At 34.2% G+C, this 25,214-nt stretch overlaps 1 protein-coding gene across 1 annotated transcript in view; it reads right to left on the bottom strand.

Moving 5' to 3' along the window:
- The window catches only part of TRAT1 (T cell receptor associated transmembrane adaptor 1), a 39,409-nt gene extending 15,650 nt beyond the window's left edge, over positions 1-23,759 (bottom strand). The window contains exons 1-3 of the mRNA XM_081301840.1: positions 23,673-23,759; positions 11,360-11,470; positions 5,193-5,229 (exon numbers count right to left, since the gene is read on the bottom strand). Of these exons, the coding sequence (XP_081157966.1) occupies positions 5,193-5,229; positions 11,360-11,470; positions 23,673-23,679 (155 nt within the window). The 5' untranslated portion in view covers positions 23,680-23,759. The remainder of the gene's footprint in view (positions 1-5,192; positions 5,230-11,359; positions 11,471-23,672) is intronic.
- Between the last annotated feature and the right edge of the window lie 1,455 nt (positions 23,760-25,214).

Here is a 25,214-nt window from a genome sequence, read left to right as displayed (position 1 = left end):
CTGGCAAATCAAATACAAAAACATATCAAAAAGATCATGCTCCATGATCAAGTGGGATTCATCTGAGGAATGCAAGGTTGGTTCAACATACAGAAATCAATAAATGTAATTTATCACATCAATAGACTTAAAGATAAGAATCATATGATCATCTCAATAGATGCAGAAAAAGCATTTGACAAAATACAGACCCCTTCATGTTCAAAAAACTATGGATAACAGGAACATTTCTCAACATTTAAAAGCTATCTATTCTAAGCCCCAGGCCAACATCATTCTAAATGGAGAAAAAAATGAAGGCATTCCCTCTAAAAACTGGAACAAGACAGGGATGCCTTCTTTCTCCACTTCTATTTAACATAGTTTTTGAAACATTGACCAGAGCAATTAGATAGATGAAAGAAATTAAAGGGATATGGATAGGAAAAGAAGAACTCAAATTAGCACTATTTGCTGACAACACAATTCTATACCTAGAAGACCCAAAATATTCCACCAGAAAACTTCTAGAACTAGTAAATGAATTCAGCAAAGTAGCAGGATACAAAATCAACACACATAAATCAAAGGCATTTCTGTATATCAGTGACAAAACCTCTGAAAGGGAAACAAGGAAAATTACCACGTTTACAATAGCCATTGGCATTCCTCATGGAAATGGAAAGAGCAGTCATGAAATTCATCTGGAAAAATAAGAGGCCCAGAATAGCTAAAGCAATCCTTAGCAGGAAGAGTAAAGCAGGTAGCATCACTATACCAGACCTTAAACTATACTACAGAGTAATAGTAACAAAAACAGCATGGAATTGGAACCAAAATAGACTGGTAGACCAATGGTACAAAACAGAGGACACAGAGACTAACCCACATAATTACAGTTATCTTATATTAAACAAAGGCACCAAAAACATACATTGGAGAAAAGATAGCCTCCTCAACAAATGGTGCTGGGAAATCCATAGGCAACAAAATGAAATTAAGCCCCTATTTCTCACCATGCACAAAACTCAACTCAAAGTGGATCAAGGACCTAGGAATTAAACCAGAGACTCTGTATCTAATAGAAGAAAAAGTAGGCCTAAATCTCCATCTTGTCAGATTAGGCCCTGACTTCCTTAATAAGACTCCTATAGTGCAAGATTTAAAGCTAAAAATAAATAAATGGGATGGATTCAAACTAAAAAGCTTCTTCTCAGCAAAAGAAACAATCAATGAGGTGCATAAAGAGCCTATGTTTGGGGAGCCAATTTTTACCACATGCACTTCAGATAGAGCACTAATCTCTAGGGTATATAAAGAACTCAAAAATATGTGTAATATGAATTGTAATGCATTCTGCTGTCATATATAACAAATTAAAATTCTAAAAAATGGGAAAAAAAGAAATTTGCACCATTTTGCAAGAATAAGAATCATAAAGGTTTACTCTTGAAAAAAATCCTAAACAATTAAAATGGTTTTATACTATCTTCAGCTGGAAAACTTTTTATATCCTTTATCTGCTTACTTTATGGGTTGATATATTATCATCAATTAATTAAGTCATTTCTATCATCATAAAATGTCATCATTAGAACTGCAAAAAATACTTATGAAGGGACTAGACTTCTGCAGTTACACACGGGTAAGGCTGGGGTTATGGTTATTTGTACATTAAAACAGGAGGCTGGAAAGCTCAGAGACACTTGAGCAGCAGTCAGAGAAGGGGCTCATTTGCATACCCCACTGGGAGTGTGTTATATCAGGAAAACACAATCCAGGAGTTCCACTGTCTTCAGCATTCTCAACCCTGAGAAAAGGTCAAGAAGATAGTGGAGACTAGTTATATTTAGGGCACTAGTTATATTTGATGAGTGTATTTAGCACTGAGGGGAAATAAAAAAGCTCCCAACTTGCAGAGCTCTAACCATCCAGGAAATAGCCCTAAGGTTGAAGAGTAGCTGAGCAGAGATGTTTTGTAATGCTGGTGGGAACATGTCCCAAGCTTTCTGAGAGAAACTGAAAACTGAGAAGTCATGATAAACTTGGAAGTAATTGTAATCCAGGACTGCTTTCCTAGAGTAGGCTGAACAAGCTGCAAATGGGTATGAGTAGTCTTAGATTTTAATTCTCAACCAATAAAGTAGCACCTTTTTTTTTCAACTAACCTCTGTAAAATTCACCAATGCTTATGTTTCCAAAACTACAAAACTACCATTGAGAGAATTTGATTAAAATTCAGAGTAGTCTGGATCCTAGACCCATGGTATTCCCACTACACTAACTGTCTTACACAAATAAAAAGCCAAGAATTGTGTAGAATCACAGTTAAAATGAAAACCAAAGTGGCCCCAGGGTAAATACCAGAAAGCAAGTATTTGACTTTCTGTTAGATTTATGCTGTTCTTAAATTGATCATGTTTCTGACCTACAAGTACAGGAAGAGCAGGGATTTGGGGAAGCAGGACAATGAAGATGAGAGAAGAAAAACTTTTCCCCTTTTGGCCTAGCTTCCCACCTAGACAGATGCTGGGCAGGGGCAGGGAAGAAGCACAATGGAAAACCCAGTATGATGTGAGCTAACTACCTTCTTTCTTGCTATAAGCCACTTTGGAACTGAAAAGGCATGACTAATTCTAGACCTACCTTTAAAAGATGGTCTTGTTTCCACTTACTCAGTTTTAACATTTTTAATTTTAGTAGCTGTAGATTTTTTTCCTGGAGCTTTAAAGCTCCCATACAAAAGTGATTTTGTTTTCGAACTACATAATCAAGAGAAATAGAGAAGTTATGAAGTTTATACCTGGACGCTGTGAATTAGCATGCTTTTCTATAGATAACGTCTGCATTGCATATTCAGATTTTGCCTAAGTGGAGATTTATTACACAAGACAAGAGATGATTGAATCCTTGAAGGAAGGATCTGTGTCTTTTCATCTTTGTATTTCTATTGTTGCAGGACTGTTCTCCAGGTGGCCTTGAAACAATCAAGTTCTCCTCCTCTGTCATTTGTAATTCTCAAGAACAAGTAAAAATGTTCTAAAGAACAACCTCCAGGGATGAAGAGTAACTGGCTTCAGCAGAACAGACTCTAGTCCCCCACAGAGACAGGAGGTCCTTCATCATTAGCCCACCACAGCATTTTGCTCCAGGGTATAAAACCCAATGTGGAGCCAGCTCAGGAGGCTAAGGCAGGAGGCTCTTATTCAAACCCAGCCTCAGCAATTTAGCAAGGCCCTACGCAACTCAGTGAGACCCTGTCTCTAAAGGAAAAATAAATAAATAAATAATTTAAAAAGGGCTGGAGATGTGGCTCAGTGGTTAAGTGCCCCTGGGTTCAATCCCTAGTACCAAAAATAACAAGGTGGGCTGCTTTCTGAGGTCTCTTAATTCCAGTGCAAGGGAGTCACAAGCAAATGAGATACTATTCCTGGACAATTTTCCCGAGCACTGAAAAACTAACTCACAGTGATTTCTAGACTTTTGTTTTCCATTGCTTCATATTTGTGTGTAATAGATCTTCCACATGTAGCTCATGATGTGTGTTGTGTGTCTTGTCACACAAGACACAAGCAAGTAAAAACCACGCAGCCAAAGATGCAGCAGACTGAAGTGATAGAACTCTGTCTCTGGGTGGTTGCCATAGTGATGATCTTTGTTTTCCTCCATGTGGTGTGGATCTTCCCTTGGGTTTGGTTATTAGTGAGCTGGTTTTGCAATTGTCTAAAACTGTGCTTATTGTTGAGTGAATATTTACGGAATGAATGAATGTTATAAAGAACCAGGCACTATGGGGCATGCCTGTAATCCCAGCTACTCAGAAGGTTGAAGCAGGAAGATCACAAGTTTGAGGTTAGCCTGGGCATCTTAGTGAAATTCTGATTCAAAATAAAAAGTAAAAAAGCCTGGGAACATAGATCAGTGGTAAAATAACCCTGAGTTCAATCCCCAGTACCACCACAAACAAACAAACAAACAAAACCAGCTTCTTTTTCACATTTGCCCTGCATCAAAGAGCCTGTTTGCATGGAGATGGGTATTTTATCAAATTTCCCTTCCAACTCCTCCCATTCTAATTCACAAACCATTCTTTAGTTAAATGATGTAGTCATAGATTTCTATCACACTGCATCTTAATTACCCTTCAGATGATAATCAGTCATCAAGGAGATTAGCCTCTACTACATGGTTATATAGGATTATTTTTGTCATATTTTTGGTAATAAACAAAAAAGTAATGAGCAAATAACTCCTGATATGAACTAATGACTTGAAAATTATCTCATGCTTTATAGGAACTCCAATGCAAAAAATAAATAGTAATAAAACTAAAAATTTTGTGTGTGAGTAGGTCTGCCTGCAGCCCAGATCTTCCATCTGTTAGACATTTTACATAGAGAACAACTAAAACCATTAGAACCCCAAAGGCTTATGATATTATGCTATGCAGTTAGAAAGTTCTCTGTTTTTCAAAGGCTTTTCAGTCCACCGTTTCAGAGCCTTAAAGAGGTCTTGAAGGCCTCTAAGAAATTCTCTTTATTTAGATTGTTTTTTACTCCTAAAATGGAATCTCCACTAAAATGACACATTAGGGTTAGAAATACTGTCTGAAAAATGAAATTTCTTTATTATGATTTATGCTATAAACATTTTTAAAAGTATTAAACTATACAAATTTCTCTGTAACTAGATCAATAAATATTAAAGGGAATAAATATTAAAGAATAACTGTAACTGGATGCTCTATTAGAAAATTGATTCATTCCACTTACCTATTGATTCACATGACCCTTATAAACAAACAGCATGCCACTAGGCTTATTGGTATATGAGATATTGCCAGATTTTTCTCTACTCCAGATTCTGAAGTGCAGCATAATTCTGTATAAAATTCAGCTGTGCTTTTAAAATTTTAGTTGAATCATAATCTAGTATATCTGCTTTTGGAATTAATGAGAACTATAGATGCGAGGTTAGAGTTTCATTTCATTCTTCACTTGGCTATTTGATTGACTCAGGATTTGTTAATAACTAGAGTGGATAATAATGTTAGAGCATCTAATCTTCAGATGAGAGTAAAAATAATTAAAATTCACTTTCATTTTATTTTAACCCAGGTGCAACATCCCTGAATCAAATCTATAAGCAATATAGCCTTTGATACTTTCCCTCAATAATTGGGAATCATAAAAGATGATTCAATTTCAACATACCTGGGAATGAAGTCATCAGAGCATCTGTACATTTTATCTGAAAAATATCCAAAATATACAAATTAAAAGAAACTTTGGCATACATTTGCTAAATCTTCTACAGAGTGTTCTGAGGGGAGTTTAGCCTCCGTGTAATTTAACATATTTGATCATGCCATTCAGGCCACCACTAATTGAACTTGAGATGCTATGGTTTGAATATGGTTTGATTGTTCCCCGAGGGTCCATGTTTTAAATGCTTGTTCTTCAGAATGACAGTATTGGAAAGTGCTGTGGAACCTTTAAGAACTGGTGCCTGGGGTGGGGTGGGGGTCCTTGGACATTAAGTATATTACCCTCAGAAGGGATTAGGTATTTTCTCAGGAACCCCTAAGTAGTTCTCAGCAGAGGGTTAATATAATAGAAGTAAGACTGGTCACTCCCTCTCTGCCTTCTGGCTGGAGCAGCAATGACTTACTTCAACCCAGGCTCCTGCCATTGTTATCTGCAATGAGGTGATGTGGTCAAGGGGCAGCAATATAGAGCTTGCGTTATGCTGTTTGCATTTTGAATCATCAAGACCATGAGCTAAACAAACTTGTTTTCTGTATAAAGTTAGCTGCCTCAGGCATTTCATTGTAGTGATTGAAGCTGACTAATACAAGAGATGAAGACATTCTGCTATTTGGGCCAATCAGATTCTATCATGGTAATATGAGATGATACAGAAGCCAGAGGCAAGGCCATTTTATGCAGAGGAAACACTAGGCAGAGAAAGCTGGAACTTCTATTCCTGCCTTCCTTGTGGCTCCTGTCCATTGTGGAACATGGACACATTTTCTGCCTTTGAATTCCATCAACACTTCTGCATCCTTTTGTTAGCTTCCTTCTTTGCCATATTGGTTTGAGTAGGCTTTTATTTGTTACCCCTCAAAAAATAATAATAATAATCCTAAGAGAAAGTCCTTTTACTATCTATCTATCTATTTATCTATCTATTTTTAAAGTGTTAACATTTCTTGGCATCTGAACAACAACATAAAAGTGATGCTAAGAAAGTTGTTCCAATCATAAATCCTTCTTATCTACATGCAAATAGTGGTAAGTAAAGGTGACAGTTCTAGGGAGAAGAGACTGAGGAAGAGGTGAAACTTAACCTCTAAAATTAATCAAAACAATAAAATACCTTTTAAAAGAAATAGTTTTCTTTAGTCTGAAAATACAAGACTGACCAGGAATATAATATTGGACAATGAAACCATAAAAACAATGATGTGCCAAATCTCAGGAAGTAACCCACTGTTGAACCTTGAAACTTGCACATCAAAGGTAAATAATTTCTAGTTAAATATATATTCAAAAGATATTGGAAAATACAGTTTTAAGAAATTTATTTGGTGAAGGCAATCAATTCATAATGAATTGTTGGAGTATATTAAGAAATATTCAGGGAACATTTTTGGTAATTAAGATCAATATTGTGATTTTCATTATCCATCCATCAATTAATTTTCTTTGATTTTGAACTAGATATATAACATGATATTTATTATATTTTAATTTCTTATATTTTTAACCTGACATTAAATAAAAGCTAAACCCTTTCAGAAGCTATTCTATAAAAATAGAGACCAATATTATCTAAGTCTATGGCAATGACCCAGAGACAGCAGTAACTTTATCTTTTAGTTTTAATATAGGAAACACAGTGAGAGTTGGTAAAGAACTAGCAATAACATTTTCAAATAATTGAGAAAGTCACCAAGCAGCTGTGAAGATTATTTTTAGCTAGATTTAGTGCAACAATGTTGTTATCCTTCAGAGGAGTTATATACTGGTAAGGTAATATTAGGGGAACAATATATGAAAAGAGTCAAATTGCCAGATGAAATGAACATGTTACATTATGATGCATTTGGAAGAATTCTGTGAAGGACCAAAGGAGGAAAGGTTTTGCACAGCATATATACTAAGCTGCTATGGACTCAAAATAATGAATGTAACCCATTGGGACCTGTCAGAAATACACTTCTTCCAGCCCACAGGAAATGCCCTACCATGAACTGCATATAATAGAGGCAGTTATTTTCAACTACTTTCAGATTAGACTTGTGAATGTAAACACACACAAATGCCAGTGAAAGCCAAAGGTGATCTGAAAGATGCTATACAGTAGTTACAAGTTAGTGAGCACCCAGCAAAATCAGGAAGCCTGAGAAATATAAATTAATATGTCAATATTATTAGAAGGATAATAATTATACAATAACCAACAATAATAACTAATTAGTTATTATAGACCATAAAATTGTAATGTGGAAAATAATATATATATATATAGTATGTGTTGATTTCTTTCTGTGAGAAAGAAATGTTCATACTCATGCCATAAATTATTATTCAGATTTACCTATAATTAAAATGATGTACAATAACTTAGTAAAACTGTTGTCTGATATATCATAGAACAAATTTAGGGTTAGGAATCAGAAGATACTGGATATGATACGAGCTCAGCAATACATTTGTTATGTGACAACATGCAAATTATTTAAAAATTCTGATTCTCAGCTTATTCACAAGGTAGGAATAATCTACTCCTGTGTCATGCAGTATATTTAAAAAACAAATGAGATGATTTCTGTGAAAAAATTTTACAAAATGACAAAGTTACTTGTTCATGTTACATATTCTAAATACATACCACATAACAAGCCACAATTTAATTGTGTTCAGTTGAATTGGGACATTTCCTTATTAAATGAGCTAGCTGAAAATAGACTGATATTATTAAGATGGTATTTCAACATTGAAGTTAAAAATATTTATAAGTAAAGCTTGACCTGCAATAAAATTGTTGAAATCTCCACTTTGATAAGAAGACAGTCACCAGATGAACATTAATATGAATATATATATATATATATATATATATATATATATATATAAATTTGAAAATAAAATGTGAATGAAAAATATTTGAAAATAAAATAATATCCTTGCTTAATAAGGATAGGGAAAAAAGATAGGTAGATAGTGGAGTAAGTAAAAGTATTTCCCCAAACTAATATTTTTAAAAGATAATATGGGCTCTCCAAGGAGAAGTACTTGAGTATGAATATTGGAAAGTATACTCATATAATGAGCCCCCTTGTGTCACCATGTAAAAGGGAAATATATTATAAGGAGTAAAAGGCACAAAAGGAGGAGGAGGCGGAAAAGGAGAAAGAGAAGGTGGAGGAGGTGGAGCGGGGGAGCAAAATCCACCACAAGAAAGTATGAGCAAAAAGCTTTGTGGGGAAAAGGGCATAGAGGTAGCTGTATAAAGAACACAATAGAATAATGTGTGAGGCTTCCATGAGAGGAAAGGGGACTGAATCAATGTGAAAGAGAAGAAAATAAGTGATGGAACCATTATCCATCAAGATCAACTACACTGAAGCAGCACACTGAGAGAGTTTAAAGACATCACATTCTGGGCTATTCTTAGAATTTAAATGTGTAATCTGGAGCTGGACCATCAATATTTGGATGATTTTAATTTTACAGTCCTTCCTAAAGGAAGGTGAACAACTATAATCTCTTTAAATGGGAAGTAGTAATGGAAAATGGAGGGGTGACAGCTAAGTGTGAAGGTCAGCAAGCTCAGGCTTCTGAAAAGAGCTGGCTCTGGCATGAGAGCTGGTGAGTTTATTTAAAAATAGATGGTATGACTTAAAGGCTGCCTAGTCATTTCAATCATATTTAACAAAATTACAAAGTGTCTGCTTTGTGATAAAGTGGTGAAGGGTGCAAGATGGTGTGTGAGAAGAGCTGGGTGAGTTTTCATGATCCTCTCCTGTGATTCAGATGCAGACTCTTGCGGTCGGGTACACAGAAGAGAGGATGAGAAGCAAATGTATTTGCTTTTATGTTTTCTTCTTTAAAAGGTACACCCTTCTAAGCACTATACACTACAACAAGAAACAATAGCTCATAGTTTAATCCCCACAATAGAATCTTTCTGATTAATTTTCCATGAGAAATGTGAAAAATGTGTATTATTTTCTAGAGAAGAGGAGATACACTGACAGGACTTTGATGTATGTGCAAACCGTGCACTTGTTTATCCTTCTCGAAAGAATTGGAGAAGTAATGTTCCTTGGATTTAAAGAAGGAAAAAGCTAATACATTCCTATCAGGAAAATGAATAAATATAATCCTCCTAAAAGTACAGATTTGGACAAAGAATCACATAAAAATGAAAGATTTGTTTGGGGAGGAAAAGAGAACTCTATTTCAAAGCTTCTACCCAGCTGCTACAGAAAACATCAAGGAAAGGCTTATCTTGTCTATCTGATTGAATGTGCAGATATTATATTGTCACAAGGATGGAGATTTTCTTTTGTAAGCTATTTAATAACACCAGCAAAACTTATTCACCCACTGTTTGCCAAGGTGGAGTCAGACCTTGCAAGTTTCTTAGCCACAAAGAGTAGCACAGAAATGCAAACACAATAAGTTGCATGAGGTCAGATGCAAGAGCATTGCATTTACAGACCAAGTTTTAGAAAAGTTGACTGAGAGGGCAGAATCTCTTGTCTGTGCAGGACAAACAGGTCAGAGGGCAGTCTCCAGGGAGACCTGGGCTCGAGTTAGACATGTCAGTCCACTGATTATCTTGTCCCACAAAAATCTTAAAAGAATACCACCTGGATCAACAGAAAAGTGAGGCACTAGCTCAGATGATCGCTCTCGTCATACTTACCACCTTAAATTACTTCACCTCTCTAGCTCTCAAATTGTCTTTCTCTAATTCAGGTAATATCATCATCTGCCTTCATAAAAGATCTCAAATAAGAAATTAAACTCTCCTCTACTACTTTTAGCTTGTATTTTTCTATAAAAGAAATAAACTTTGTAAAAAAAAAAAGTCTGATGATGAGTCATTTATACATCTGCCTTATAAAATGTGGTTGTTTGAAGATACATTTGTTTTTAACAATAATTATGGAAAGCTTGTAAGTGAAAAAGCATTGCTTGCCTGGCATTTCACCTTAGACACAGATCTGATGTATAGAGGTCCTAAAAGAATGTTAGGTTTCCGAGTGAGGACATTTCATCAACACAAAAGCATATGTACTGGTAGAAACATTTTGCACAGAGAATTAGAAAAATGAGGCACTTACTCAGATTTTGCTATTGAATCAATGCATGACCTCACTATGTCACTTCATTTTCTAGTGTCTCTAATCTTTTTTCTCCATATTTCACATTATCATTTCCAACACTTAAGAAGCTACTCCTGAGAGGGCCAAGGACACTCCCTGCAATGTGACCACTGCTCTCAATTGATTCAAGTTTTCTTGGACATATGTGTCTACCTTACCTTTGTTAGCTTAGTTTTATTTCTTTTCATCTGTTAAAAAAGAATGCTTTTATCTTTTCTTGTCTTTATTTTTGGCCCATGTAGGGTCTGTCCCTCAAAAGTTTCTTAGACCTAGAATATTGATATCTCCCAGAAATGGTTCAACTTTCATTCTTCCATCCCATGAATCCATGTACTCAGCATGCCTGTGTTGAATGCCTACAGCATGCTGTGCTAGTTACTGACCTTTACACTACTTTAATCATGGTATATGCAGATAAAACACATGGTTAAAACTGCTGTCCAGCCTGTTGAAAAAGAAGCACTGACAGTAGCAGATCCTCTTGGTCTGTTCTCCTAATCCCTGGGATGGGCTGATTATAAGCCCATGTTCAATCAATGCCCTTTCCACTTCTCTTCTGAAGCCACCTCACTCTGTGGATCTGCAGAGGGCCCACTGACCCCTAGAGGATTTGAATAGGCTTAAACCTTAAAGAGATACTCCTCTCTCTTCTCTTCCTGTTTCAGAGAGAACTTTTGTGGCTGCATTTTGATGAGTTGTCCAATTGGAGGGGAAAAAGTTTTTTACCAGGATAATCCCTTGAAAGTCTATACCCTAAGGCAAAGGTAAAGCTAAATTTGGTGGGGTTTTTTTTCACATTTCTAATATGATCGCATTGTTAAATTAAGAAAACACTTGGAATTAAAAAAAAATCAAATAGATTTTCTGCAGAGAAAATATTCTATTGGATGACATTTCATGAAATTGTCTACTTCTGTAGGCTTTCCAGTGACTACACTCTCCATTCAAGCAGATACCATATATGTCAAAATGTCTTACCTTGTCGTTGCTTTTCTACATAGTGAGAGATATTGAAGATCAACGAAATAACCAGAGCCAAACCCAAGAAGGCTAGAAGTCCCCAGAGAAAAAAGGGGCATTCAGAGTTTCCTGGAAACAAAAGGAAATACACCCATGATATAGTAGTTAACTCCTCATTTTTTTGATCTGGTTGGTCTCACAATGAAAATGGCTGCATTCATTCGTAATAAAGGAAAAGTCCTCCAACAAGAAATTAATCATCATTGACCAAAAGCTTATTACAGATTTCAAAGTGGGTGTAGGCAGTAAGTCCTTGAATTCAGCATGGGCAAAAGGAAACAAATTTCCCAAATTCCTACTGTTGATGACATGGAAGATATTTTTTTTAGTCTGGCTGTTAAAAGGTGGTCACTGATTATAAAAGCCTTCATTCAAAACAAGAATATCCTAAGGATCAAGAATCATAATTTGCCATCTTTTCCCTTTCTTTAATATTCAGACTAAAATCATGTGTGCTTTCCCTGCTTACAGAAATCCACTGGTTCTCTTCCATCAAGCCTTGCAGTGTCGCACATCAGGTACTGAAGAACAACGATAATTCTGGAATCAAAGCAACTCAGTTCTGTTAGGACTGGCCCCAAGGAGCTCTCCTCATACTATTTAGAACTCCATGAATGAACAGCAGAGAGTTCATTACACCACTCTTTCCCCTCTGTGAAGAGAAGCACAAACTCTCTTTGTTTCATTTCTGAGTCATGAAAGACATTTTATGGGATATTATGTAAGATGCACTTGATAGTTTATGATATCTCTACAACTATATGAAGGACTGTCAGATGATTAACCTAATTTGACATATCTTAGTAGTCATATCCCTGTAGGGCCCACATCATTTGCTGACCCCAGAAAAGTAACTTGTAATTCTGCATTACAACATATATATTTATTCAACAAATATCAATGAGAAATCACTTCTGTAGCAAGAACTATGTCCTATACTAGGGATCAATGATTTAAAAATGAACAGAATGCTTGTGCTCAAGAACCTCTACTTAAGTTGTGAATGTAGACGTTAAACACTTTATTAGAAATACAAGGTGAATATAGCTATAACAGAGATCATATTCTTTCATGGTCCCAAACCTTGTGCTATGAGACATCTAAAATCAGAGCCCATTTTAGACCTCTTCAAAGAAATGAAAATACTACTATGTTAAACCCAGTAAAGACTATATAAAGTCGTAACAGTGGGGAAATTAGTTTTGCTTCCCTACTCTTTTTAAAGTATCCAACAAAGACTTTCTAAACCAAAATAACTTTTGTGCTGTTCAGTACTCCTTATTTTCTGAATCTCACTCTTGACATTTGAATTGTGTACTTGAGTTGGCATCATTGATTTTTAAATGAGCATAGTTAGGCATATGAGTGATTAAATACAGAAAATGGGTATGTGTATTATGATATAAATATGTCTATACATATATGCATCTAATTTACATGTCACCTGTTTGTACATATGTACATTGTTTTCATTCAAATTCAAATCTCTTTTAATGCCAGAAAAATTGTCACCTGCTCATGCTTCCTCTTTAATTTAGTACCATGTTATTTCTATATGTTTGAAATATAATAATCTTTACTGAGAATTAGGCTATTATATCTTTTATTCTGTGATGCCATTATGTGTGCTTTAAAATATTTTTCAAGAATAACTAATAAATAGAAAAAAAACAACTAATGATGATGATAAAATGTGTGGTTTTATTTCATTTAAGGGAATGTTTACATTTCATAAATAATAAGAAAATTTAAAGACTCAAAAAGTCTTTTTACCTCTGCAAGAGACCTGCCAATTCATTAATACCAGATTTTTCTGGAGAGAGGAGGCCAATTTATTTCTCATAAACATGCCTTCATTAAGTATTTATGAGGATTTGACAACATAATTAACTACATTAAATATACAGAAATTCTGGGTATTGCATGCTATTGTATGTATTTCTAGAATTATTTATTTGATTTTTTTACAGTTTTACCTATTTGTTTAAAAAAATTGCTCTGTGATAATAAATTTTTAAAATTTCAGCAATGCCAATATAGAGTAACCTGGAAGATCTTCTACCAAAACATAAATGGAGACTATTATACTAATTAGCCTTTCTTATTATAGTGTGTTTATGTTATTTTTAGTGGCTGCCTAGATTTTTTCAGTGTTGCTGTAATGTCTAGTCATTTCCCTAAATGGGCATTTCCCATTAGATGGGCATTCTAATTTTTTTAAAACATTTTCTCTTACACACAATGCAGAAAACACCATTGAACATTTTTGTGGATATGTGAGCTTATTGTACAAGAGTTCCTGGGCGTGGAATTGCTGGGTCAAAGGGTACTTTGGGAATTATTAAGAAAGCTTTCAGAGAGAGATTGCTCCTCACCTGCTCATCTTGCCCCGACCTTCAGGCCCACCCCACATTGATGACTGTCATTTTCAGGTGGTTGATCCAACTATAACTATGCAGAGGAAGCCAGCTAGTGGTCTCGTTTCCCAGACAGGTCTGAGTTTCCCTCTTTCCTATCACAATACAGGGGTAAAGGGGGTGATTTCTGTCATTAAAGACCCTTGCTCTTTTCCTCTTCTTGCAAATGTCATTGAAGCACCCATAGTCTAGGTGGAGTTCTAAATTCTTCCCCCATGTTAAAGAAATCTGAGAGCACACACTACATATTCCATTGAATTATATTACAACTCTCATTTCAAATTATTCAGTCAAGTTCACCCTCTACGGTCTCTGTATTGGTGACACTTAACAAATTTTACTTGCTACAGAAAGGCCAAATGTATTACACACATCATTCGTGTTCGAAACAAAAAATAATTAGTAAATTAATAAGTCCAGATAAGCAAAAACAAAAAGATAAAACAGGCTTAACCATATTATCAAGAGACAATCAGTGTGAACACTTTGGTTACTATATAGACCCTTGAACAACATCCTTGAACTGCAAGGTCCACTTGTACCTGGATATCATTTTTTGGAGATTTGCAACAATTAGAAAAAATTTACAGATGAACCCCATGGTCCAGATATTGGAAAAAAAATTAGGAAAAAGATATGTCATAAATGTATAAAATATATGTAGGCAATAGTCTATTCTACCAACTGCTTCCATGAAATATATACACAACTCCATTACAAAGAGTTGAAATTTATTAAAACTTTATTCACTAAACATAGACTATCCATAGAGCCATTCTCAATTGAGAAAAAAGTAAGCAAACATAAAGATGAAATATTAAATCATAACTGCATGAAATTAATTATAGTAATACTATACTACTGTAATTATTTCATAGCCACCTCCAGTTACTATTGCTATGAGCTCAAGTGTCTGCTTAAAATATCCCATGACACTAATCATCCCTGTATAAGAAATTTGTTCTTCTTGCCAGCAAGTTGCAAATGGCAGTGAGCTTCTCACATATTTTTCACCATCAATATTACACATGATATTTTTAAAATGTCTTCATCAACTCTTTATGTTATTGCTCATGGTCAACAGCAAGCTATAAGTAGTTACATTCGGGGGAGCCAAAAGTTATATGCAAATTTTCAACTGAGTAAGGGGGTGCACCTAACCTCAGAGTTACACTTCCAAACCTATTTTTCTTTCTGTAGAAATTGTTATGGATGCAGACATAAGATTCCATTAAACCCTAGATTGTTATCTATTTCCCACCCCCCAAATAATTTTACTATGTCTTTCTTTTCCTAAGAACAAAATGTGCTTCCATTTCTTTGGGCAGCCTAATATTCCATTTTATGAACATTCCATAATTTATTTAAGCAATCTTTATCATTTAACACTTAAGTTGCTTCTTTTTTTTAGTTATAAACAAATTGCAACAAATGTTTTTATAGCTAAAATATATACATAGCTTCATATTTCAGGTTAAAAAATTTTGAAGATGAATGTTTGGACCACAGTATATACTTAAATTAAAGAACTTTGATATCTTTTTTTTAATTTAATTTTTTTATTGGTTGTTCACAACATTACAAAGCTCTTGACATATCATATTTCATACATTAGATTGAAGTGGGTTATGAACTCCCAATTTTACCCCAAATGCAGATTGCAGAATCACGTAACTTACACTTACACAATTTTACATAATGCCCTATTAGTAATTGTTGTATTCTGCTACCTTTCCTATCCCCTACTATCCCCCCTCCCCTTCCCTCACATCTTCTCTCTCTACCCCATCTACTGTAATTCATTTCTCTCCTTGTTTATTTTCCCATTCCCCTCACAACCTCTTATATGTAATTTTGTATAGCAATGAGGGTCTCCCTCCATTTCCATGCAATTTCCCTTTTCTCTCTCTTTCCCTCCCATCTCATGAACTTTGATATCTTGATATCCAAGTTTTTAAAATACCACGGTATGTGGACTTGTTTAGGCCAGTCTGACCTTTGTTCCCATTAGGTCATGGTGCTTATGCTTATTTGCTCTTTCCGATGATCCATACCACATTAACCACCGTTCCTGACCAAGCTGTCTTCCTGTACACTATATCCCTATACTCCCCTCTCCAATGGACTCTGGAGCAAACTGTCCCTTTAAAAAAATTTCTGTGGATTGTGACATAGATTCTTTAGGAAAAGGTACCTGTTCCTACCTTTGCTTTAGACACAGAGAACATCACCTCTTTCATTCCTTACCAAAAACTATTTCCACAAAATGATACTTCAGATTTCCAGCATATCTTTTGGGATTTACTTCACAAACTCCCAATTATATCCCATTATTATTATTCTGAAGCACTTGCAATTTTCAATAGATGTGTGCTTTCTACTTCATGTGCTTATATCTCTGTATATTCACTCCTTTGCCTAAAATGCCTTTCCTCTTAGTCATCTAAAACATAACTAGGCACCCTACAAGGTTACCTTCTCTTTGAAGCTTTCCCTCAGTGCTGCCTGTCCTCTACCAGGTGACATCTCACAGACCCCTCTACATTTAAACAAATATTAAGGTAATAATTTTGTGTATCAATCAATTTCCCCTAGTAAACTGTGAACTCCACAAAGGGAAGAAACTGCCTATTCATCTTTGTCTTCATGCCCTAATTTCCTCATTGGTAAAAAGAAAAAATAGTGATAATAATAGTGCCTGTTGTGGAATTAAGTGAAGTAAGATGTAATAAGATTTTTTAGAATAATGTTTCTCACTAGTAAGATGCTTAATAATCAGTAACTTTGATTAAAAACTTACTGGTAAGACTCCTACTATTGTATCTGCAACAAAGTCAACAAAATGTAACTTCTCACTACATATGTGTCAGCTCCCTGAAGAAATGAAGATGAAATAAAAAAAAAAGGTAATGTAATGAGTAAGGGCCAACAGAAAGGTTCTGACCAGATATGTTCTAGTCATATCTACAACCCAGAAAAGGAGTGTTTGAAGATTCCCTTCCACTTACCTCCAGCATTATTGAGAAGAAAAGATCTAACCCCAGCAGCTGGGAAATCCATGCTTGTGAATAGAAGAGTAACTCATTAAATCACTGTGGCTTTGGCAAAAGTACTTATCAACAATGCCTTAATTCTGTCTTCCCTGAATCTATATTTACCAAGAAAACTTAAGCTATTCATTTATTTTCCAGGAAACTTGAAATAAGGAAGTTGGTGTTAACAGCTGGCCATCAGAATAGACCAGAGGAGGTGTCCATCACTCTAAATGTAAATATTTATTTTCTTTTGAGAGTTTGCTTAGTGTCACTAAATTATGTGGGAAAAGCTATTTGGAAACTACTACTGGGCTCTGTGAGCTCTGTGAGAGAGCCCTGGGAAATACATGGCTGCATAAAACCAGGATGTCAATCACAAGAGTCAGCGTGAGCAGAAATACTCTTCTGACAGAATACATAATAATTTGAGAAGCATAAAATGGGCATATGTTTTCACTTTCTTCTCAATTTTTTACCTTAAGATCCAAAATGTTTACCTGTACTAGTTAAATTCTACCGTCCTACTAACAAGAATGCTGTCCTATACGCTAGTAACATGGTTCTTTCTTCATAAACCAGAGTGGCTTCCCAAATATTTACTCTGTCTTGCTATTGTCAGAGAAAGAAGGATTAAAGTACCAATTAAATCCCAATTGTTTTTTGGCAGATGTACATCTTTCTTTTTTAAATTTTAAATCTATCAATTAAGTAGGATAAGGATGATTATTGAGTATATATAGTACAGAATATCTTTCCTAAGAACACATATTACAACTAACTTATTATAAAGTTGAGCAGAACACTACATTGCTTAAAATTAAGCATTTAATTGATGTATTAATAATTTACCTTTGGCAATGTGGACTTGTAACTCTGCTTTGGAAATAATCCAGCATGGAAATGGTACATCAAATCCCTATGGCATATAATTTGGGAACATGCTATTTTGCTTGTCATGTGTGAAAAGGATGTAGAATTGATTTGGGATAGTAATTTTGACCCTGCCTGAATAAAGTTATCTGAACTTTCCCCCAAAAGGAAGTTAAGTGGGCTTGCTTTGATGGCTTCCTATTCTATAACATGTTATGTTCCCAAAATTTCTTTAAGAGGAGGATATCAACACCACATCCATCTGATAGATCACTAAAGCACACAATCTACCCCAAGGTGGCAACAGAGAGTTGAACTTCAGGTTGTATTCAGAAAATAGAAGCTAAAACTCTCTTTTACTCTCCTTACTCTTTTAATTTCCATATTATCTACCTTTGTTATCAGGGAAAAATAATATATGTTTTAAGAAAAAGAAGCAACCTATGAAACTTGCCATAAAATTCATTAATTATAGTGTAGTAAAGACTAGAAGGCATTGCTTAATATATCACTTAAGGACCCATGTGTCTCCTTAGGATCTGGTACATTTTTATGTTTAGAGCCCATGTGAATATTTTAATTGATCACCATCTCTGACTTTACAGTTTTCCTTAAGTAAATCTCTAGTATTACATGACTCTCACTTTCATGGCCCAATTGTGTCCCTTTACCCTGACTCATTTGGTTATCTTTTACACTATTATTATCCATTTCTAACACCCCTCTTTCTAGGGGAGGAAAAAATAAATACATAGAAAATAATAACAAATCTTTAGCACTTATGATACTTGGGAAAAGTAATAAAATCAATCTCATTTCTAGTTAGAGGTTTTTATCCATTTCCTAATTTATCTAGTATTTTGCATACTCTCAATAAATAGTTATGGTTTGGGTAAGTAAAATATAGTCCAATATAAAAAGTCATACTTCAAGGATGTAAGCAGAAAGCCCTAATCTTATTTTTAAAATTACACTAAATCTAGCTATAAATCATCCTATCACTTGGACAAAATTATATTTCAAATAGAAGTTTTAGTTTCTGTCTTCCACTAAAGGGAAGCTTGGAAAAGTCATAACAGTCCATTAATTGCTTCAAGGAGATAATTTTGCTCTCGTTACAAAGAAACAACCAAATCAATATCATAAACCTACATTCTACACTAAAAATTTTAGGAAATTTTCTAATAAATTTCATGGAATATGTCAACAATATTAAATCAAGAACTAGGACCACAGTGTGCAGTATTTAAGGATTGTGTTTTTTTCATTTATTGAAACAGCAAATCTGTTCCAAATAAGTAATTGGAGGCCTTTTAAAACCCACGCTAAATCATAATAGGCAGAGTGTGACTAGCCATGTGCAGAAGGTAGCATAACAGGGTCTCCAGTTCTCTCTTGATTTTAGGAGTCCCTAGTTCTGTTTCCCAAGATTTTTTTTTCACTAGTAATGTGAACTGAGTTTTCAATGGGAGGATTTTCATTTATAAGCTTTGTATTTCATGACATTTTTGATACCTTCCACATATTTTTGATTACCAACAATAAACACTCCAACTTTGAAGAACAAAACAATACACATAAAAACACACAAGAGCAGATATAGAGTAGCTAAATGGTGGACATTTTCAACAAGTCTGTAGAAATACACAAACAACACACACACACACACACACACACACACACACACACACACTCCCTAGTCCTCTTATTCAAGAACTCTCCATATGTAGAATTAATGTCTCCCATAGCCTGTGGGAATCTACTTGGGATGGGATGGTGCCTCTTAAAACACTGTATGCACAAAGTACTTAAAACTTCTTGCCCAACAAATGCAATCTTTAGAGTCATTATTCATTAACTGTAGCTACTTTCAATTATATAGCTTTTATCAATTTCAAAAGAGCATCCACACAATTTGAATTCAACAATTTACACTATTAACAAGCCAAAAGCCTTGAAAAATTATTAGTAATCAAATGACAGCTAGGAAAATCATGATTTAAGTTTCTACCTAGCTTTCAAATGCCAGGGGCTAATATTTTGAGTCTTTTAAGCAAATAACACACTGTTTTTAATGCAAGATTGGAAACCCACCAAGTTTAATGAATGTCTGTCAATGAACGGAGGATTTTTGAGATGTACATGGTGTGGGCTGTGGAGTAGGCTGTACTGGGGAGGGAAAAATAGCAAATACTGGCTTTGAAATGTCTTCCAACAGTACAAGAAAGAGAATGAGAGTGGTCAATTCACTAGCCGTATGACTGGTTGTGTGCCAATCACTGAAGCTCACTAAACTGACTATAAAACAGGAATTCATGTCTTCATCTGTGTGACATCAGGCCACCCCTTTCTAACACATCATGATTCTTCTCTATCAGTACTTATGGAATTTAATTAAGAAAGTGTACACATGGGAGTGAGGTAGTGGGCAGACTTTAAGAGAGTGTGTTAAGATTTCTCCAGTGCTAGTGTCCTTGCTGCTTTCACAATTAAATTTTAATTGAGATTAGTAAACTTCAGAAATCCTGTTGGGCTTAAAGAGCTGCCAAAAGCCCTTCTGTCAATGAACTTCTCTTTATCTGTAGTTAGCTACTTCATTTTATATATGTACTTATTGTTTTCTTATTAGAGAAATACCTTGGAGAGACTCTGAAAACTGCATGATGGCATGAAACCTTTAATCCCACAAAATACTTACCTACTATGTTTCTTTTAATGTTTCGAGTAAGTTCTGTTAATTTTATTTTACTTTTAATTTAGGAATGCCAAGATAATTACATGAAATTTTAAATGTTTATAGAATTACACATTAATGAGATCTATTACCCACCAGCAATTTCTGCACACATTTTTCAGAGTCATGGCCTTCAAATGTCAATCTTTCCTGGATTGACTTTTCTTAACATCACAGCCAAATATGACTTAAATTACCTGGTGGAACTTTCTTTTTTGATCCATCTTTAGTTTAAGAACATCTGCATTTATGGCAGTATGTATAAATGTGGATGTGTAACCAATGTGATTCTGCAATCTGTACACGTGGTAAAAATGGGAGTTATAACCCACTTGAATCAAATGCATGAAATATGATATGTCAAGAGCATTGTAATGTTTTGAACAACCAAAAAGAAGAAGATTCGGAGTCTGTAGCTCAGTGGAGGAGCCTTTGCCTAACACATGTGAGGCACTGGGTTCGATCCTCAGCACCACATAAAAATAAATAAATAAAATAAAGGTATTGTGTCTATCTACATCTAAATATATATATATATATATATGTGTGTGTGTGTGTGTGTGTGTGTGTGTGTGTGTGTATACATATATATATATATATATATATATATATATATATATATATATGATGATTCATACATTAATCTTACTTAGTCTTTAAAAGAAAGGATTTGTTCTTCTCAAAGAGGTGATTGAGGCTTATGGAAAGAAAATTAGTAAACACAATGAGAATCCTATTTTAAAAACAATAATGTGTAAACTAAATTGTAAATCATTGTTTAAATTAAATTATCAATAACCAAACTGTTTTTACCATTTGATTCAGCTAATGCTGATTTTTTTGTGTGAATGTAGAAGTATAGTATGAATTGTGATAGCAGCACCTTTATTGATGATGTAATAACTACAAAGAAAAGGAAAAAAGTTTGCATCTTTCATTTCAGACTTTTTTTTTTACTTAATTAAGAATAATTGTGTTTTTGTGTCTGTGTGCGAATGTATTTTTTATCTTATCTGAATTTGAAAAAGTCTGGTTCTTTTCTTTCATATTATTTTGTTTTGGCTTTTAAGATCTCTGAGGCTTTCAGGGCAAATACTAAATTTGTATCTCTTCTGTGAAATTGTGAAAGGTCTCAAATGACATGAAGGAGCTCCCTATCGCACCTGAAGGGACACTCTGAACTACAAAATGCTATGGAGGAAACTTCATCACATTCCTTCTTCATTTAGAGTCGTTAGTTCTGGAAGTAGTGAAAGGTTGTGTTCAGCCTTTGGCCTTCTCACTCTCCCACGCTCCCCATCATCAGCTCATGGCAGTGACAGTACTACTGCTCTGTCAATTTCTTACAGTGCACTAGCAAATTGGAGCAATCGCTTTTGTTCTTTGCTAAGCTAAGATAAGGAGAAGGAGGAGAACTGTGAAAATCACATGCTAGCTTATGTTCCCTGGGTGATTTATCCAATCCATTGATTTTAAGATCCATCAAACAAAACACTGGGAAGCAAATTCACAGAAATTAAAACATGTGATACCTTCACTCTGTGACTGCCCCTTATGCACAACAGTGAAGCAAAAGATACAATCAGACAATGTACAGATGATAAAATTATAAGCTGTGAAAAATCTATGCAGGGGCTGCAGTTGTGGCTTAGTGTAGAGCACTTGCCTAGCATGTTTGAGGCACTGGATTCAATCCTCAGCACCACATAAAAATAAATAAATAAAATTAAAGTATTGTGTCCATCTACAACTAAAAATATATAAACTAAATCCATGCAATATATCTAATGTTCAACCTCATTATAATCAAAGTAATGCATATAATCAAAGTAATATAATGGTCTACCATGTCTTACTTACGAAAATTTTTAAATGAGACCAGCCTGTTAAGGAGGAACACTGCTAGGATAAGAGGGGATTTGCATCATCCTTGGAGAAGCAATTTGGCAATAATGAGACTTAAGATGCTCATAATCTCTTATTCAGTATTTCCAATTCTACTTATCTTTCCTTAAAAAAAATGTTCCTTAATATAGGAGAAACTATTGAGTTGGTCATTTTTCTGTCTTTTAAAATATTTAAGAACTGGATACAACATAAATGTCTAAACAAAATTGAATGACAAGAAAATTGTAATTAACAAAATACATGTATCTTGTGAATTCATTTAAAATGATTAGGCTTATAATAAAAAGGAAGTAATTAGGTTTGTTAGTGAAAAAAGATGGATACATGATTTTATGCACATTATTATTTCAGTTATAAAATGCAAATTACATAGAATGTATAAAAATAAAAATTACAAGGAACTATACAACATAATATTGGTAGTTTTTAAGATGATGAAAAATATCTAAGATTTTTTAGTTTCTTTTTTACAAATATATTTCACAATTTTCCAACTTTACATGGTAAGCAATTTTTTTTCTCTTAAGCAAAAAGATGTTTGTTAAAGAAATGAAATGTACATAAAGACTGCAGAAGGAATGAAGGATCAAATCTACGTTGATTCAAACTTTATGATGCATTGCACGAGAGACTGAATTTTCACTGACTGTTTTAAAATTGTCTCTCTGAATGTTGACAATTGAATTGATTACTAAGAAGACACTGTAGTGCCTGATTTCTAAAAAATTAGAATGTAGTTACTCCTCTCCTGCTTTATATCTAAACCAAAAAGTAATATGCATGCTCAAAATAAAATAGTTTCTTAAAAAATAACAAATACTTCAGATGGCATGATTATCAATGAATACTTATTGAACAGCTACAACAAACTTTTTATTATAAAACAGTGCCCACTGTGTTTTCATTCAAGAGACAATGGTCAATTTACACTCAATTTATGCTCAGTAATGTATTTCAAAATATTTTCTTTTTTTTATGGTTAATTTTTTTTTATTGGTTGTTCACAACATTACAAAGCTCTTGACATATCATACTTCATACATTAGATTGAAGTGGGTTATGAACCCCCAATTTTACCCCAAATGCAGATTGCAGAATCACGTCGGTTACACATCCACAATTTTACATAATGCCCTATTAGTAATTGTCAAAATATTTTCTAACTATAATAAACTTTAATGCACATTTTAAAAATAATTGTGCTAACTAGTTTACTTTCCAAATATTAAGAGACTTTTAGTGAGGACTTGGCAATTAAGTGAAATTTTGACATGAAAAGGAACAAAAGAATTGAAAATGCCACTTACCTGACATGCTTCTTTTTTTCAGAGAACTCCTGATGTAGCCATAAAGCAAATGGATGGATTAAAAATGCTCCCACAAACTTTTTTTTTTCTAAGTAATGTTGATCGGTTATGTTAGAAGCAGCATGACACTAAAACTTATCTTTATCAGCGTCTCAGGTTATTTTTCTTCTCTTCTGTTTCTTAAAGTCTTTTGTGTGTACTTTGTTCAGTTACAAACAGGAAATGTGGTGATGGAGGCTTCTAGATTTTAGATCTGAAACCACTAGACTTAATTGTTGAATAACGTGGGAAGAAAAAATCCCTCAGACCTCTATACTCTGGTATTTGAATTTTTGTCAATACCTGAGTCTAATTTTAAAATGAATAAATAAATCAAATTTGAGTTAATCTAGGAGGACTCTTTCTTATCTCTGAAATCTAGGTATTTCCTCACAAGGGAATTCACATGAAAATAAAGTAAAGAATGCAAAACTAATGATGAATTGTAAGCAGCCCCAGGTGTGCTCAGCTATTTTTTGGGTTTTCTTTGAGACAATGATGGAGGAGAGAATTAAAACCTTTGAGTATTTATTATGCACCATATGTCTACTGTACAGTAACCCACTGGAAGACTAAGAGCCCGACTTATTTTCTGCTAGTCTCACATCAGCCAGCATAAATCTCTCTAAGTTGGAGCCACCTGTTAAACAAGCTCAACTGCCATCCCTGAGTCTCAATGTTACAATTTCTTAAATGTTAGTATACATGAGTATGCCATGTGGCACTAGTTTAAAATGCACTGGTCAAAAACTCTGGGCCCTAGTGAAGCAGAATATTTAAAGTAGAGCCCTAGAATATGCATATTCTAGCACCCCTGTTTATTTTATTATTTTTCGTATGCCATTGGTAATGATGCCCAGTAGACAGATTTCTTTCCAATGCCCTTTTTTTCAATCTCTTATTTTTATATCTCTAACAATTCCCTCTTTTAATAAAATTTTAATTGGAGCAATATTTGTACATGTTTATCGGATACAATATAATTCATAATTCAATATATGTATGCAATATGCGATCAAATTAGGGTAATTAACATTCCCATCTCCTCCAACATATATAATTTCTATGTGTAGAGAAAGTTTAGACTCTTCTTTTTTAGTTACTTTAAAATATATCATAAATGGTTATAGAACATAGTTACCCTATTTTGTTATAGACTACAGAATTCTAAAATTAATTCTTCCTATCTAGACCTATTTTGGTACCTAACCTCTCTTTATTCTTTCTTCCCTTTCCTCTTCCAATTCCTGGTCTGTAGTAAGCACTACCCTAACCTCTTCTTCTAAAGAATAAACTTTTTAGCCTCTATAAATGAGTGAGATTATGTGGTATTAGTCTTTCTGTACCTGGCTTATTTCACTCAGTATGATACCCTCTAGTTTCATCTATCTTGCTATAAATAACAGGATTTCATTTCTTTTAGTGGCTGAAAAATATTACATTGTATACATCTTACACTAATACCAAAAAAAAAAAAAACCCAATAGCAAAGTCTTCTGCTTT

Source organism: Spermophilus citellus (genome assembly GCF_964194105.1).
Source record: "Spermophilus citellus genome assembly, chromosome: 7".
Classification (NCBI taxonomy): domain Eukaryota; kingdom Metazoa; phylum Chordata; class Mammalia; order Rodentia; family Sciuridae; genus Spermophilus; species Spermophilus citellus.
The sequence above is the reverse complement of the archived record's forward strand: the minus strand, read 5'-3'. Positions and strand labels throughout refer to the sequence as shown.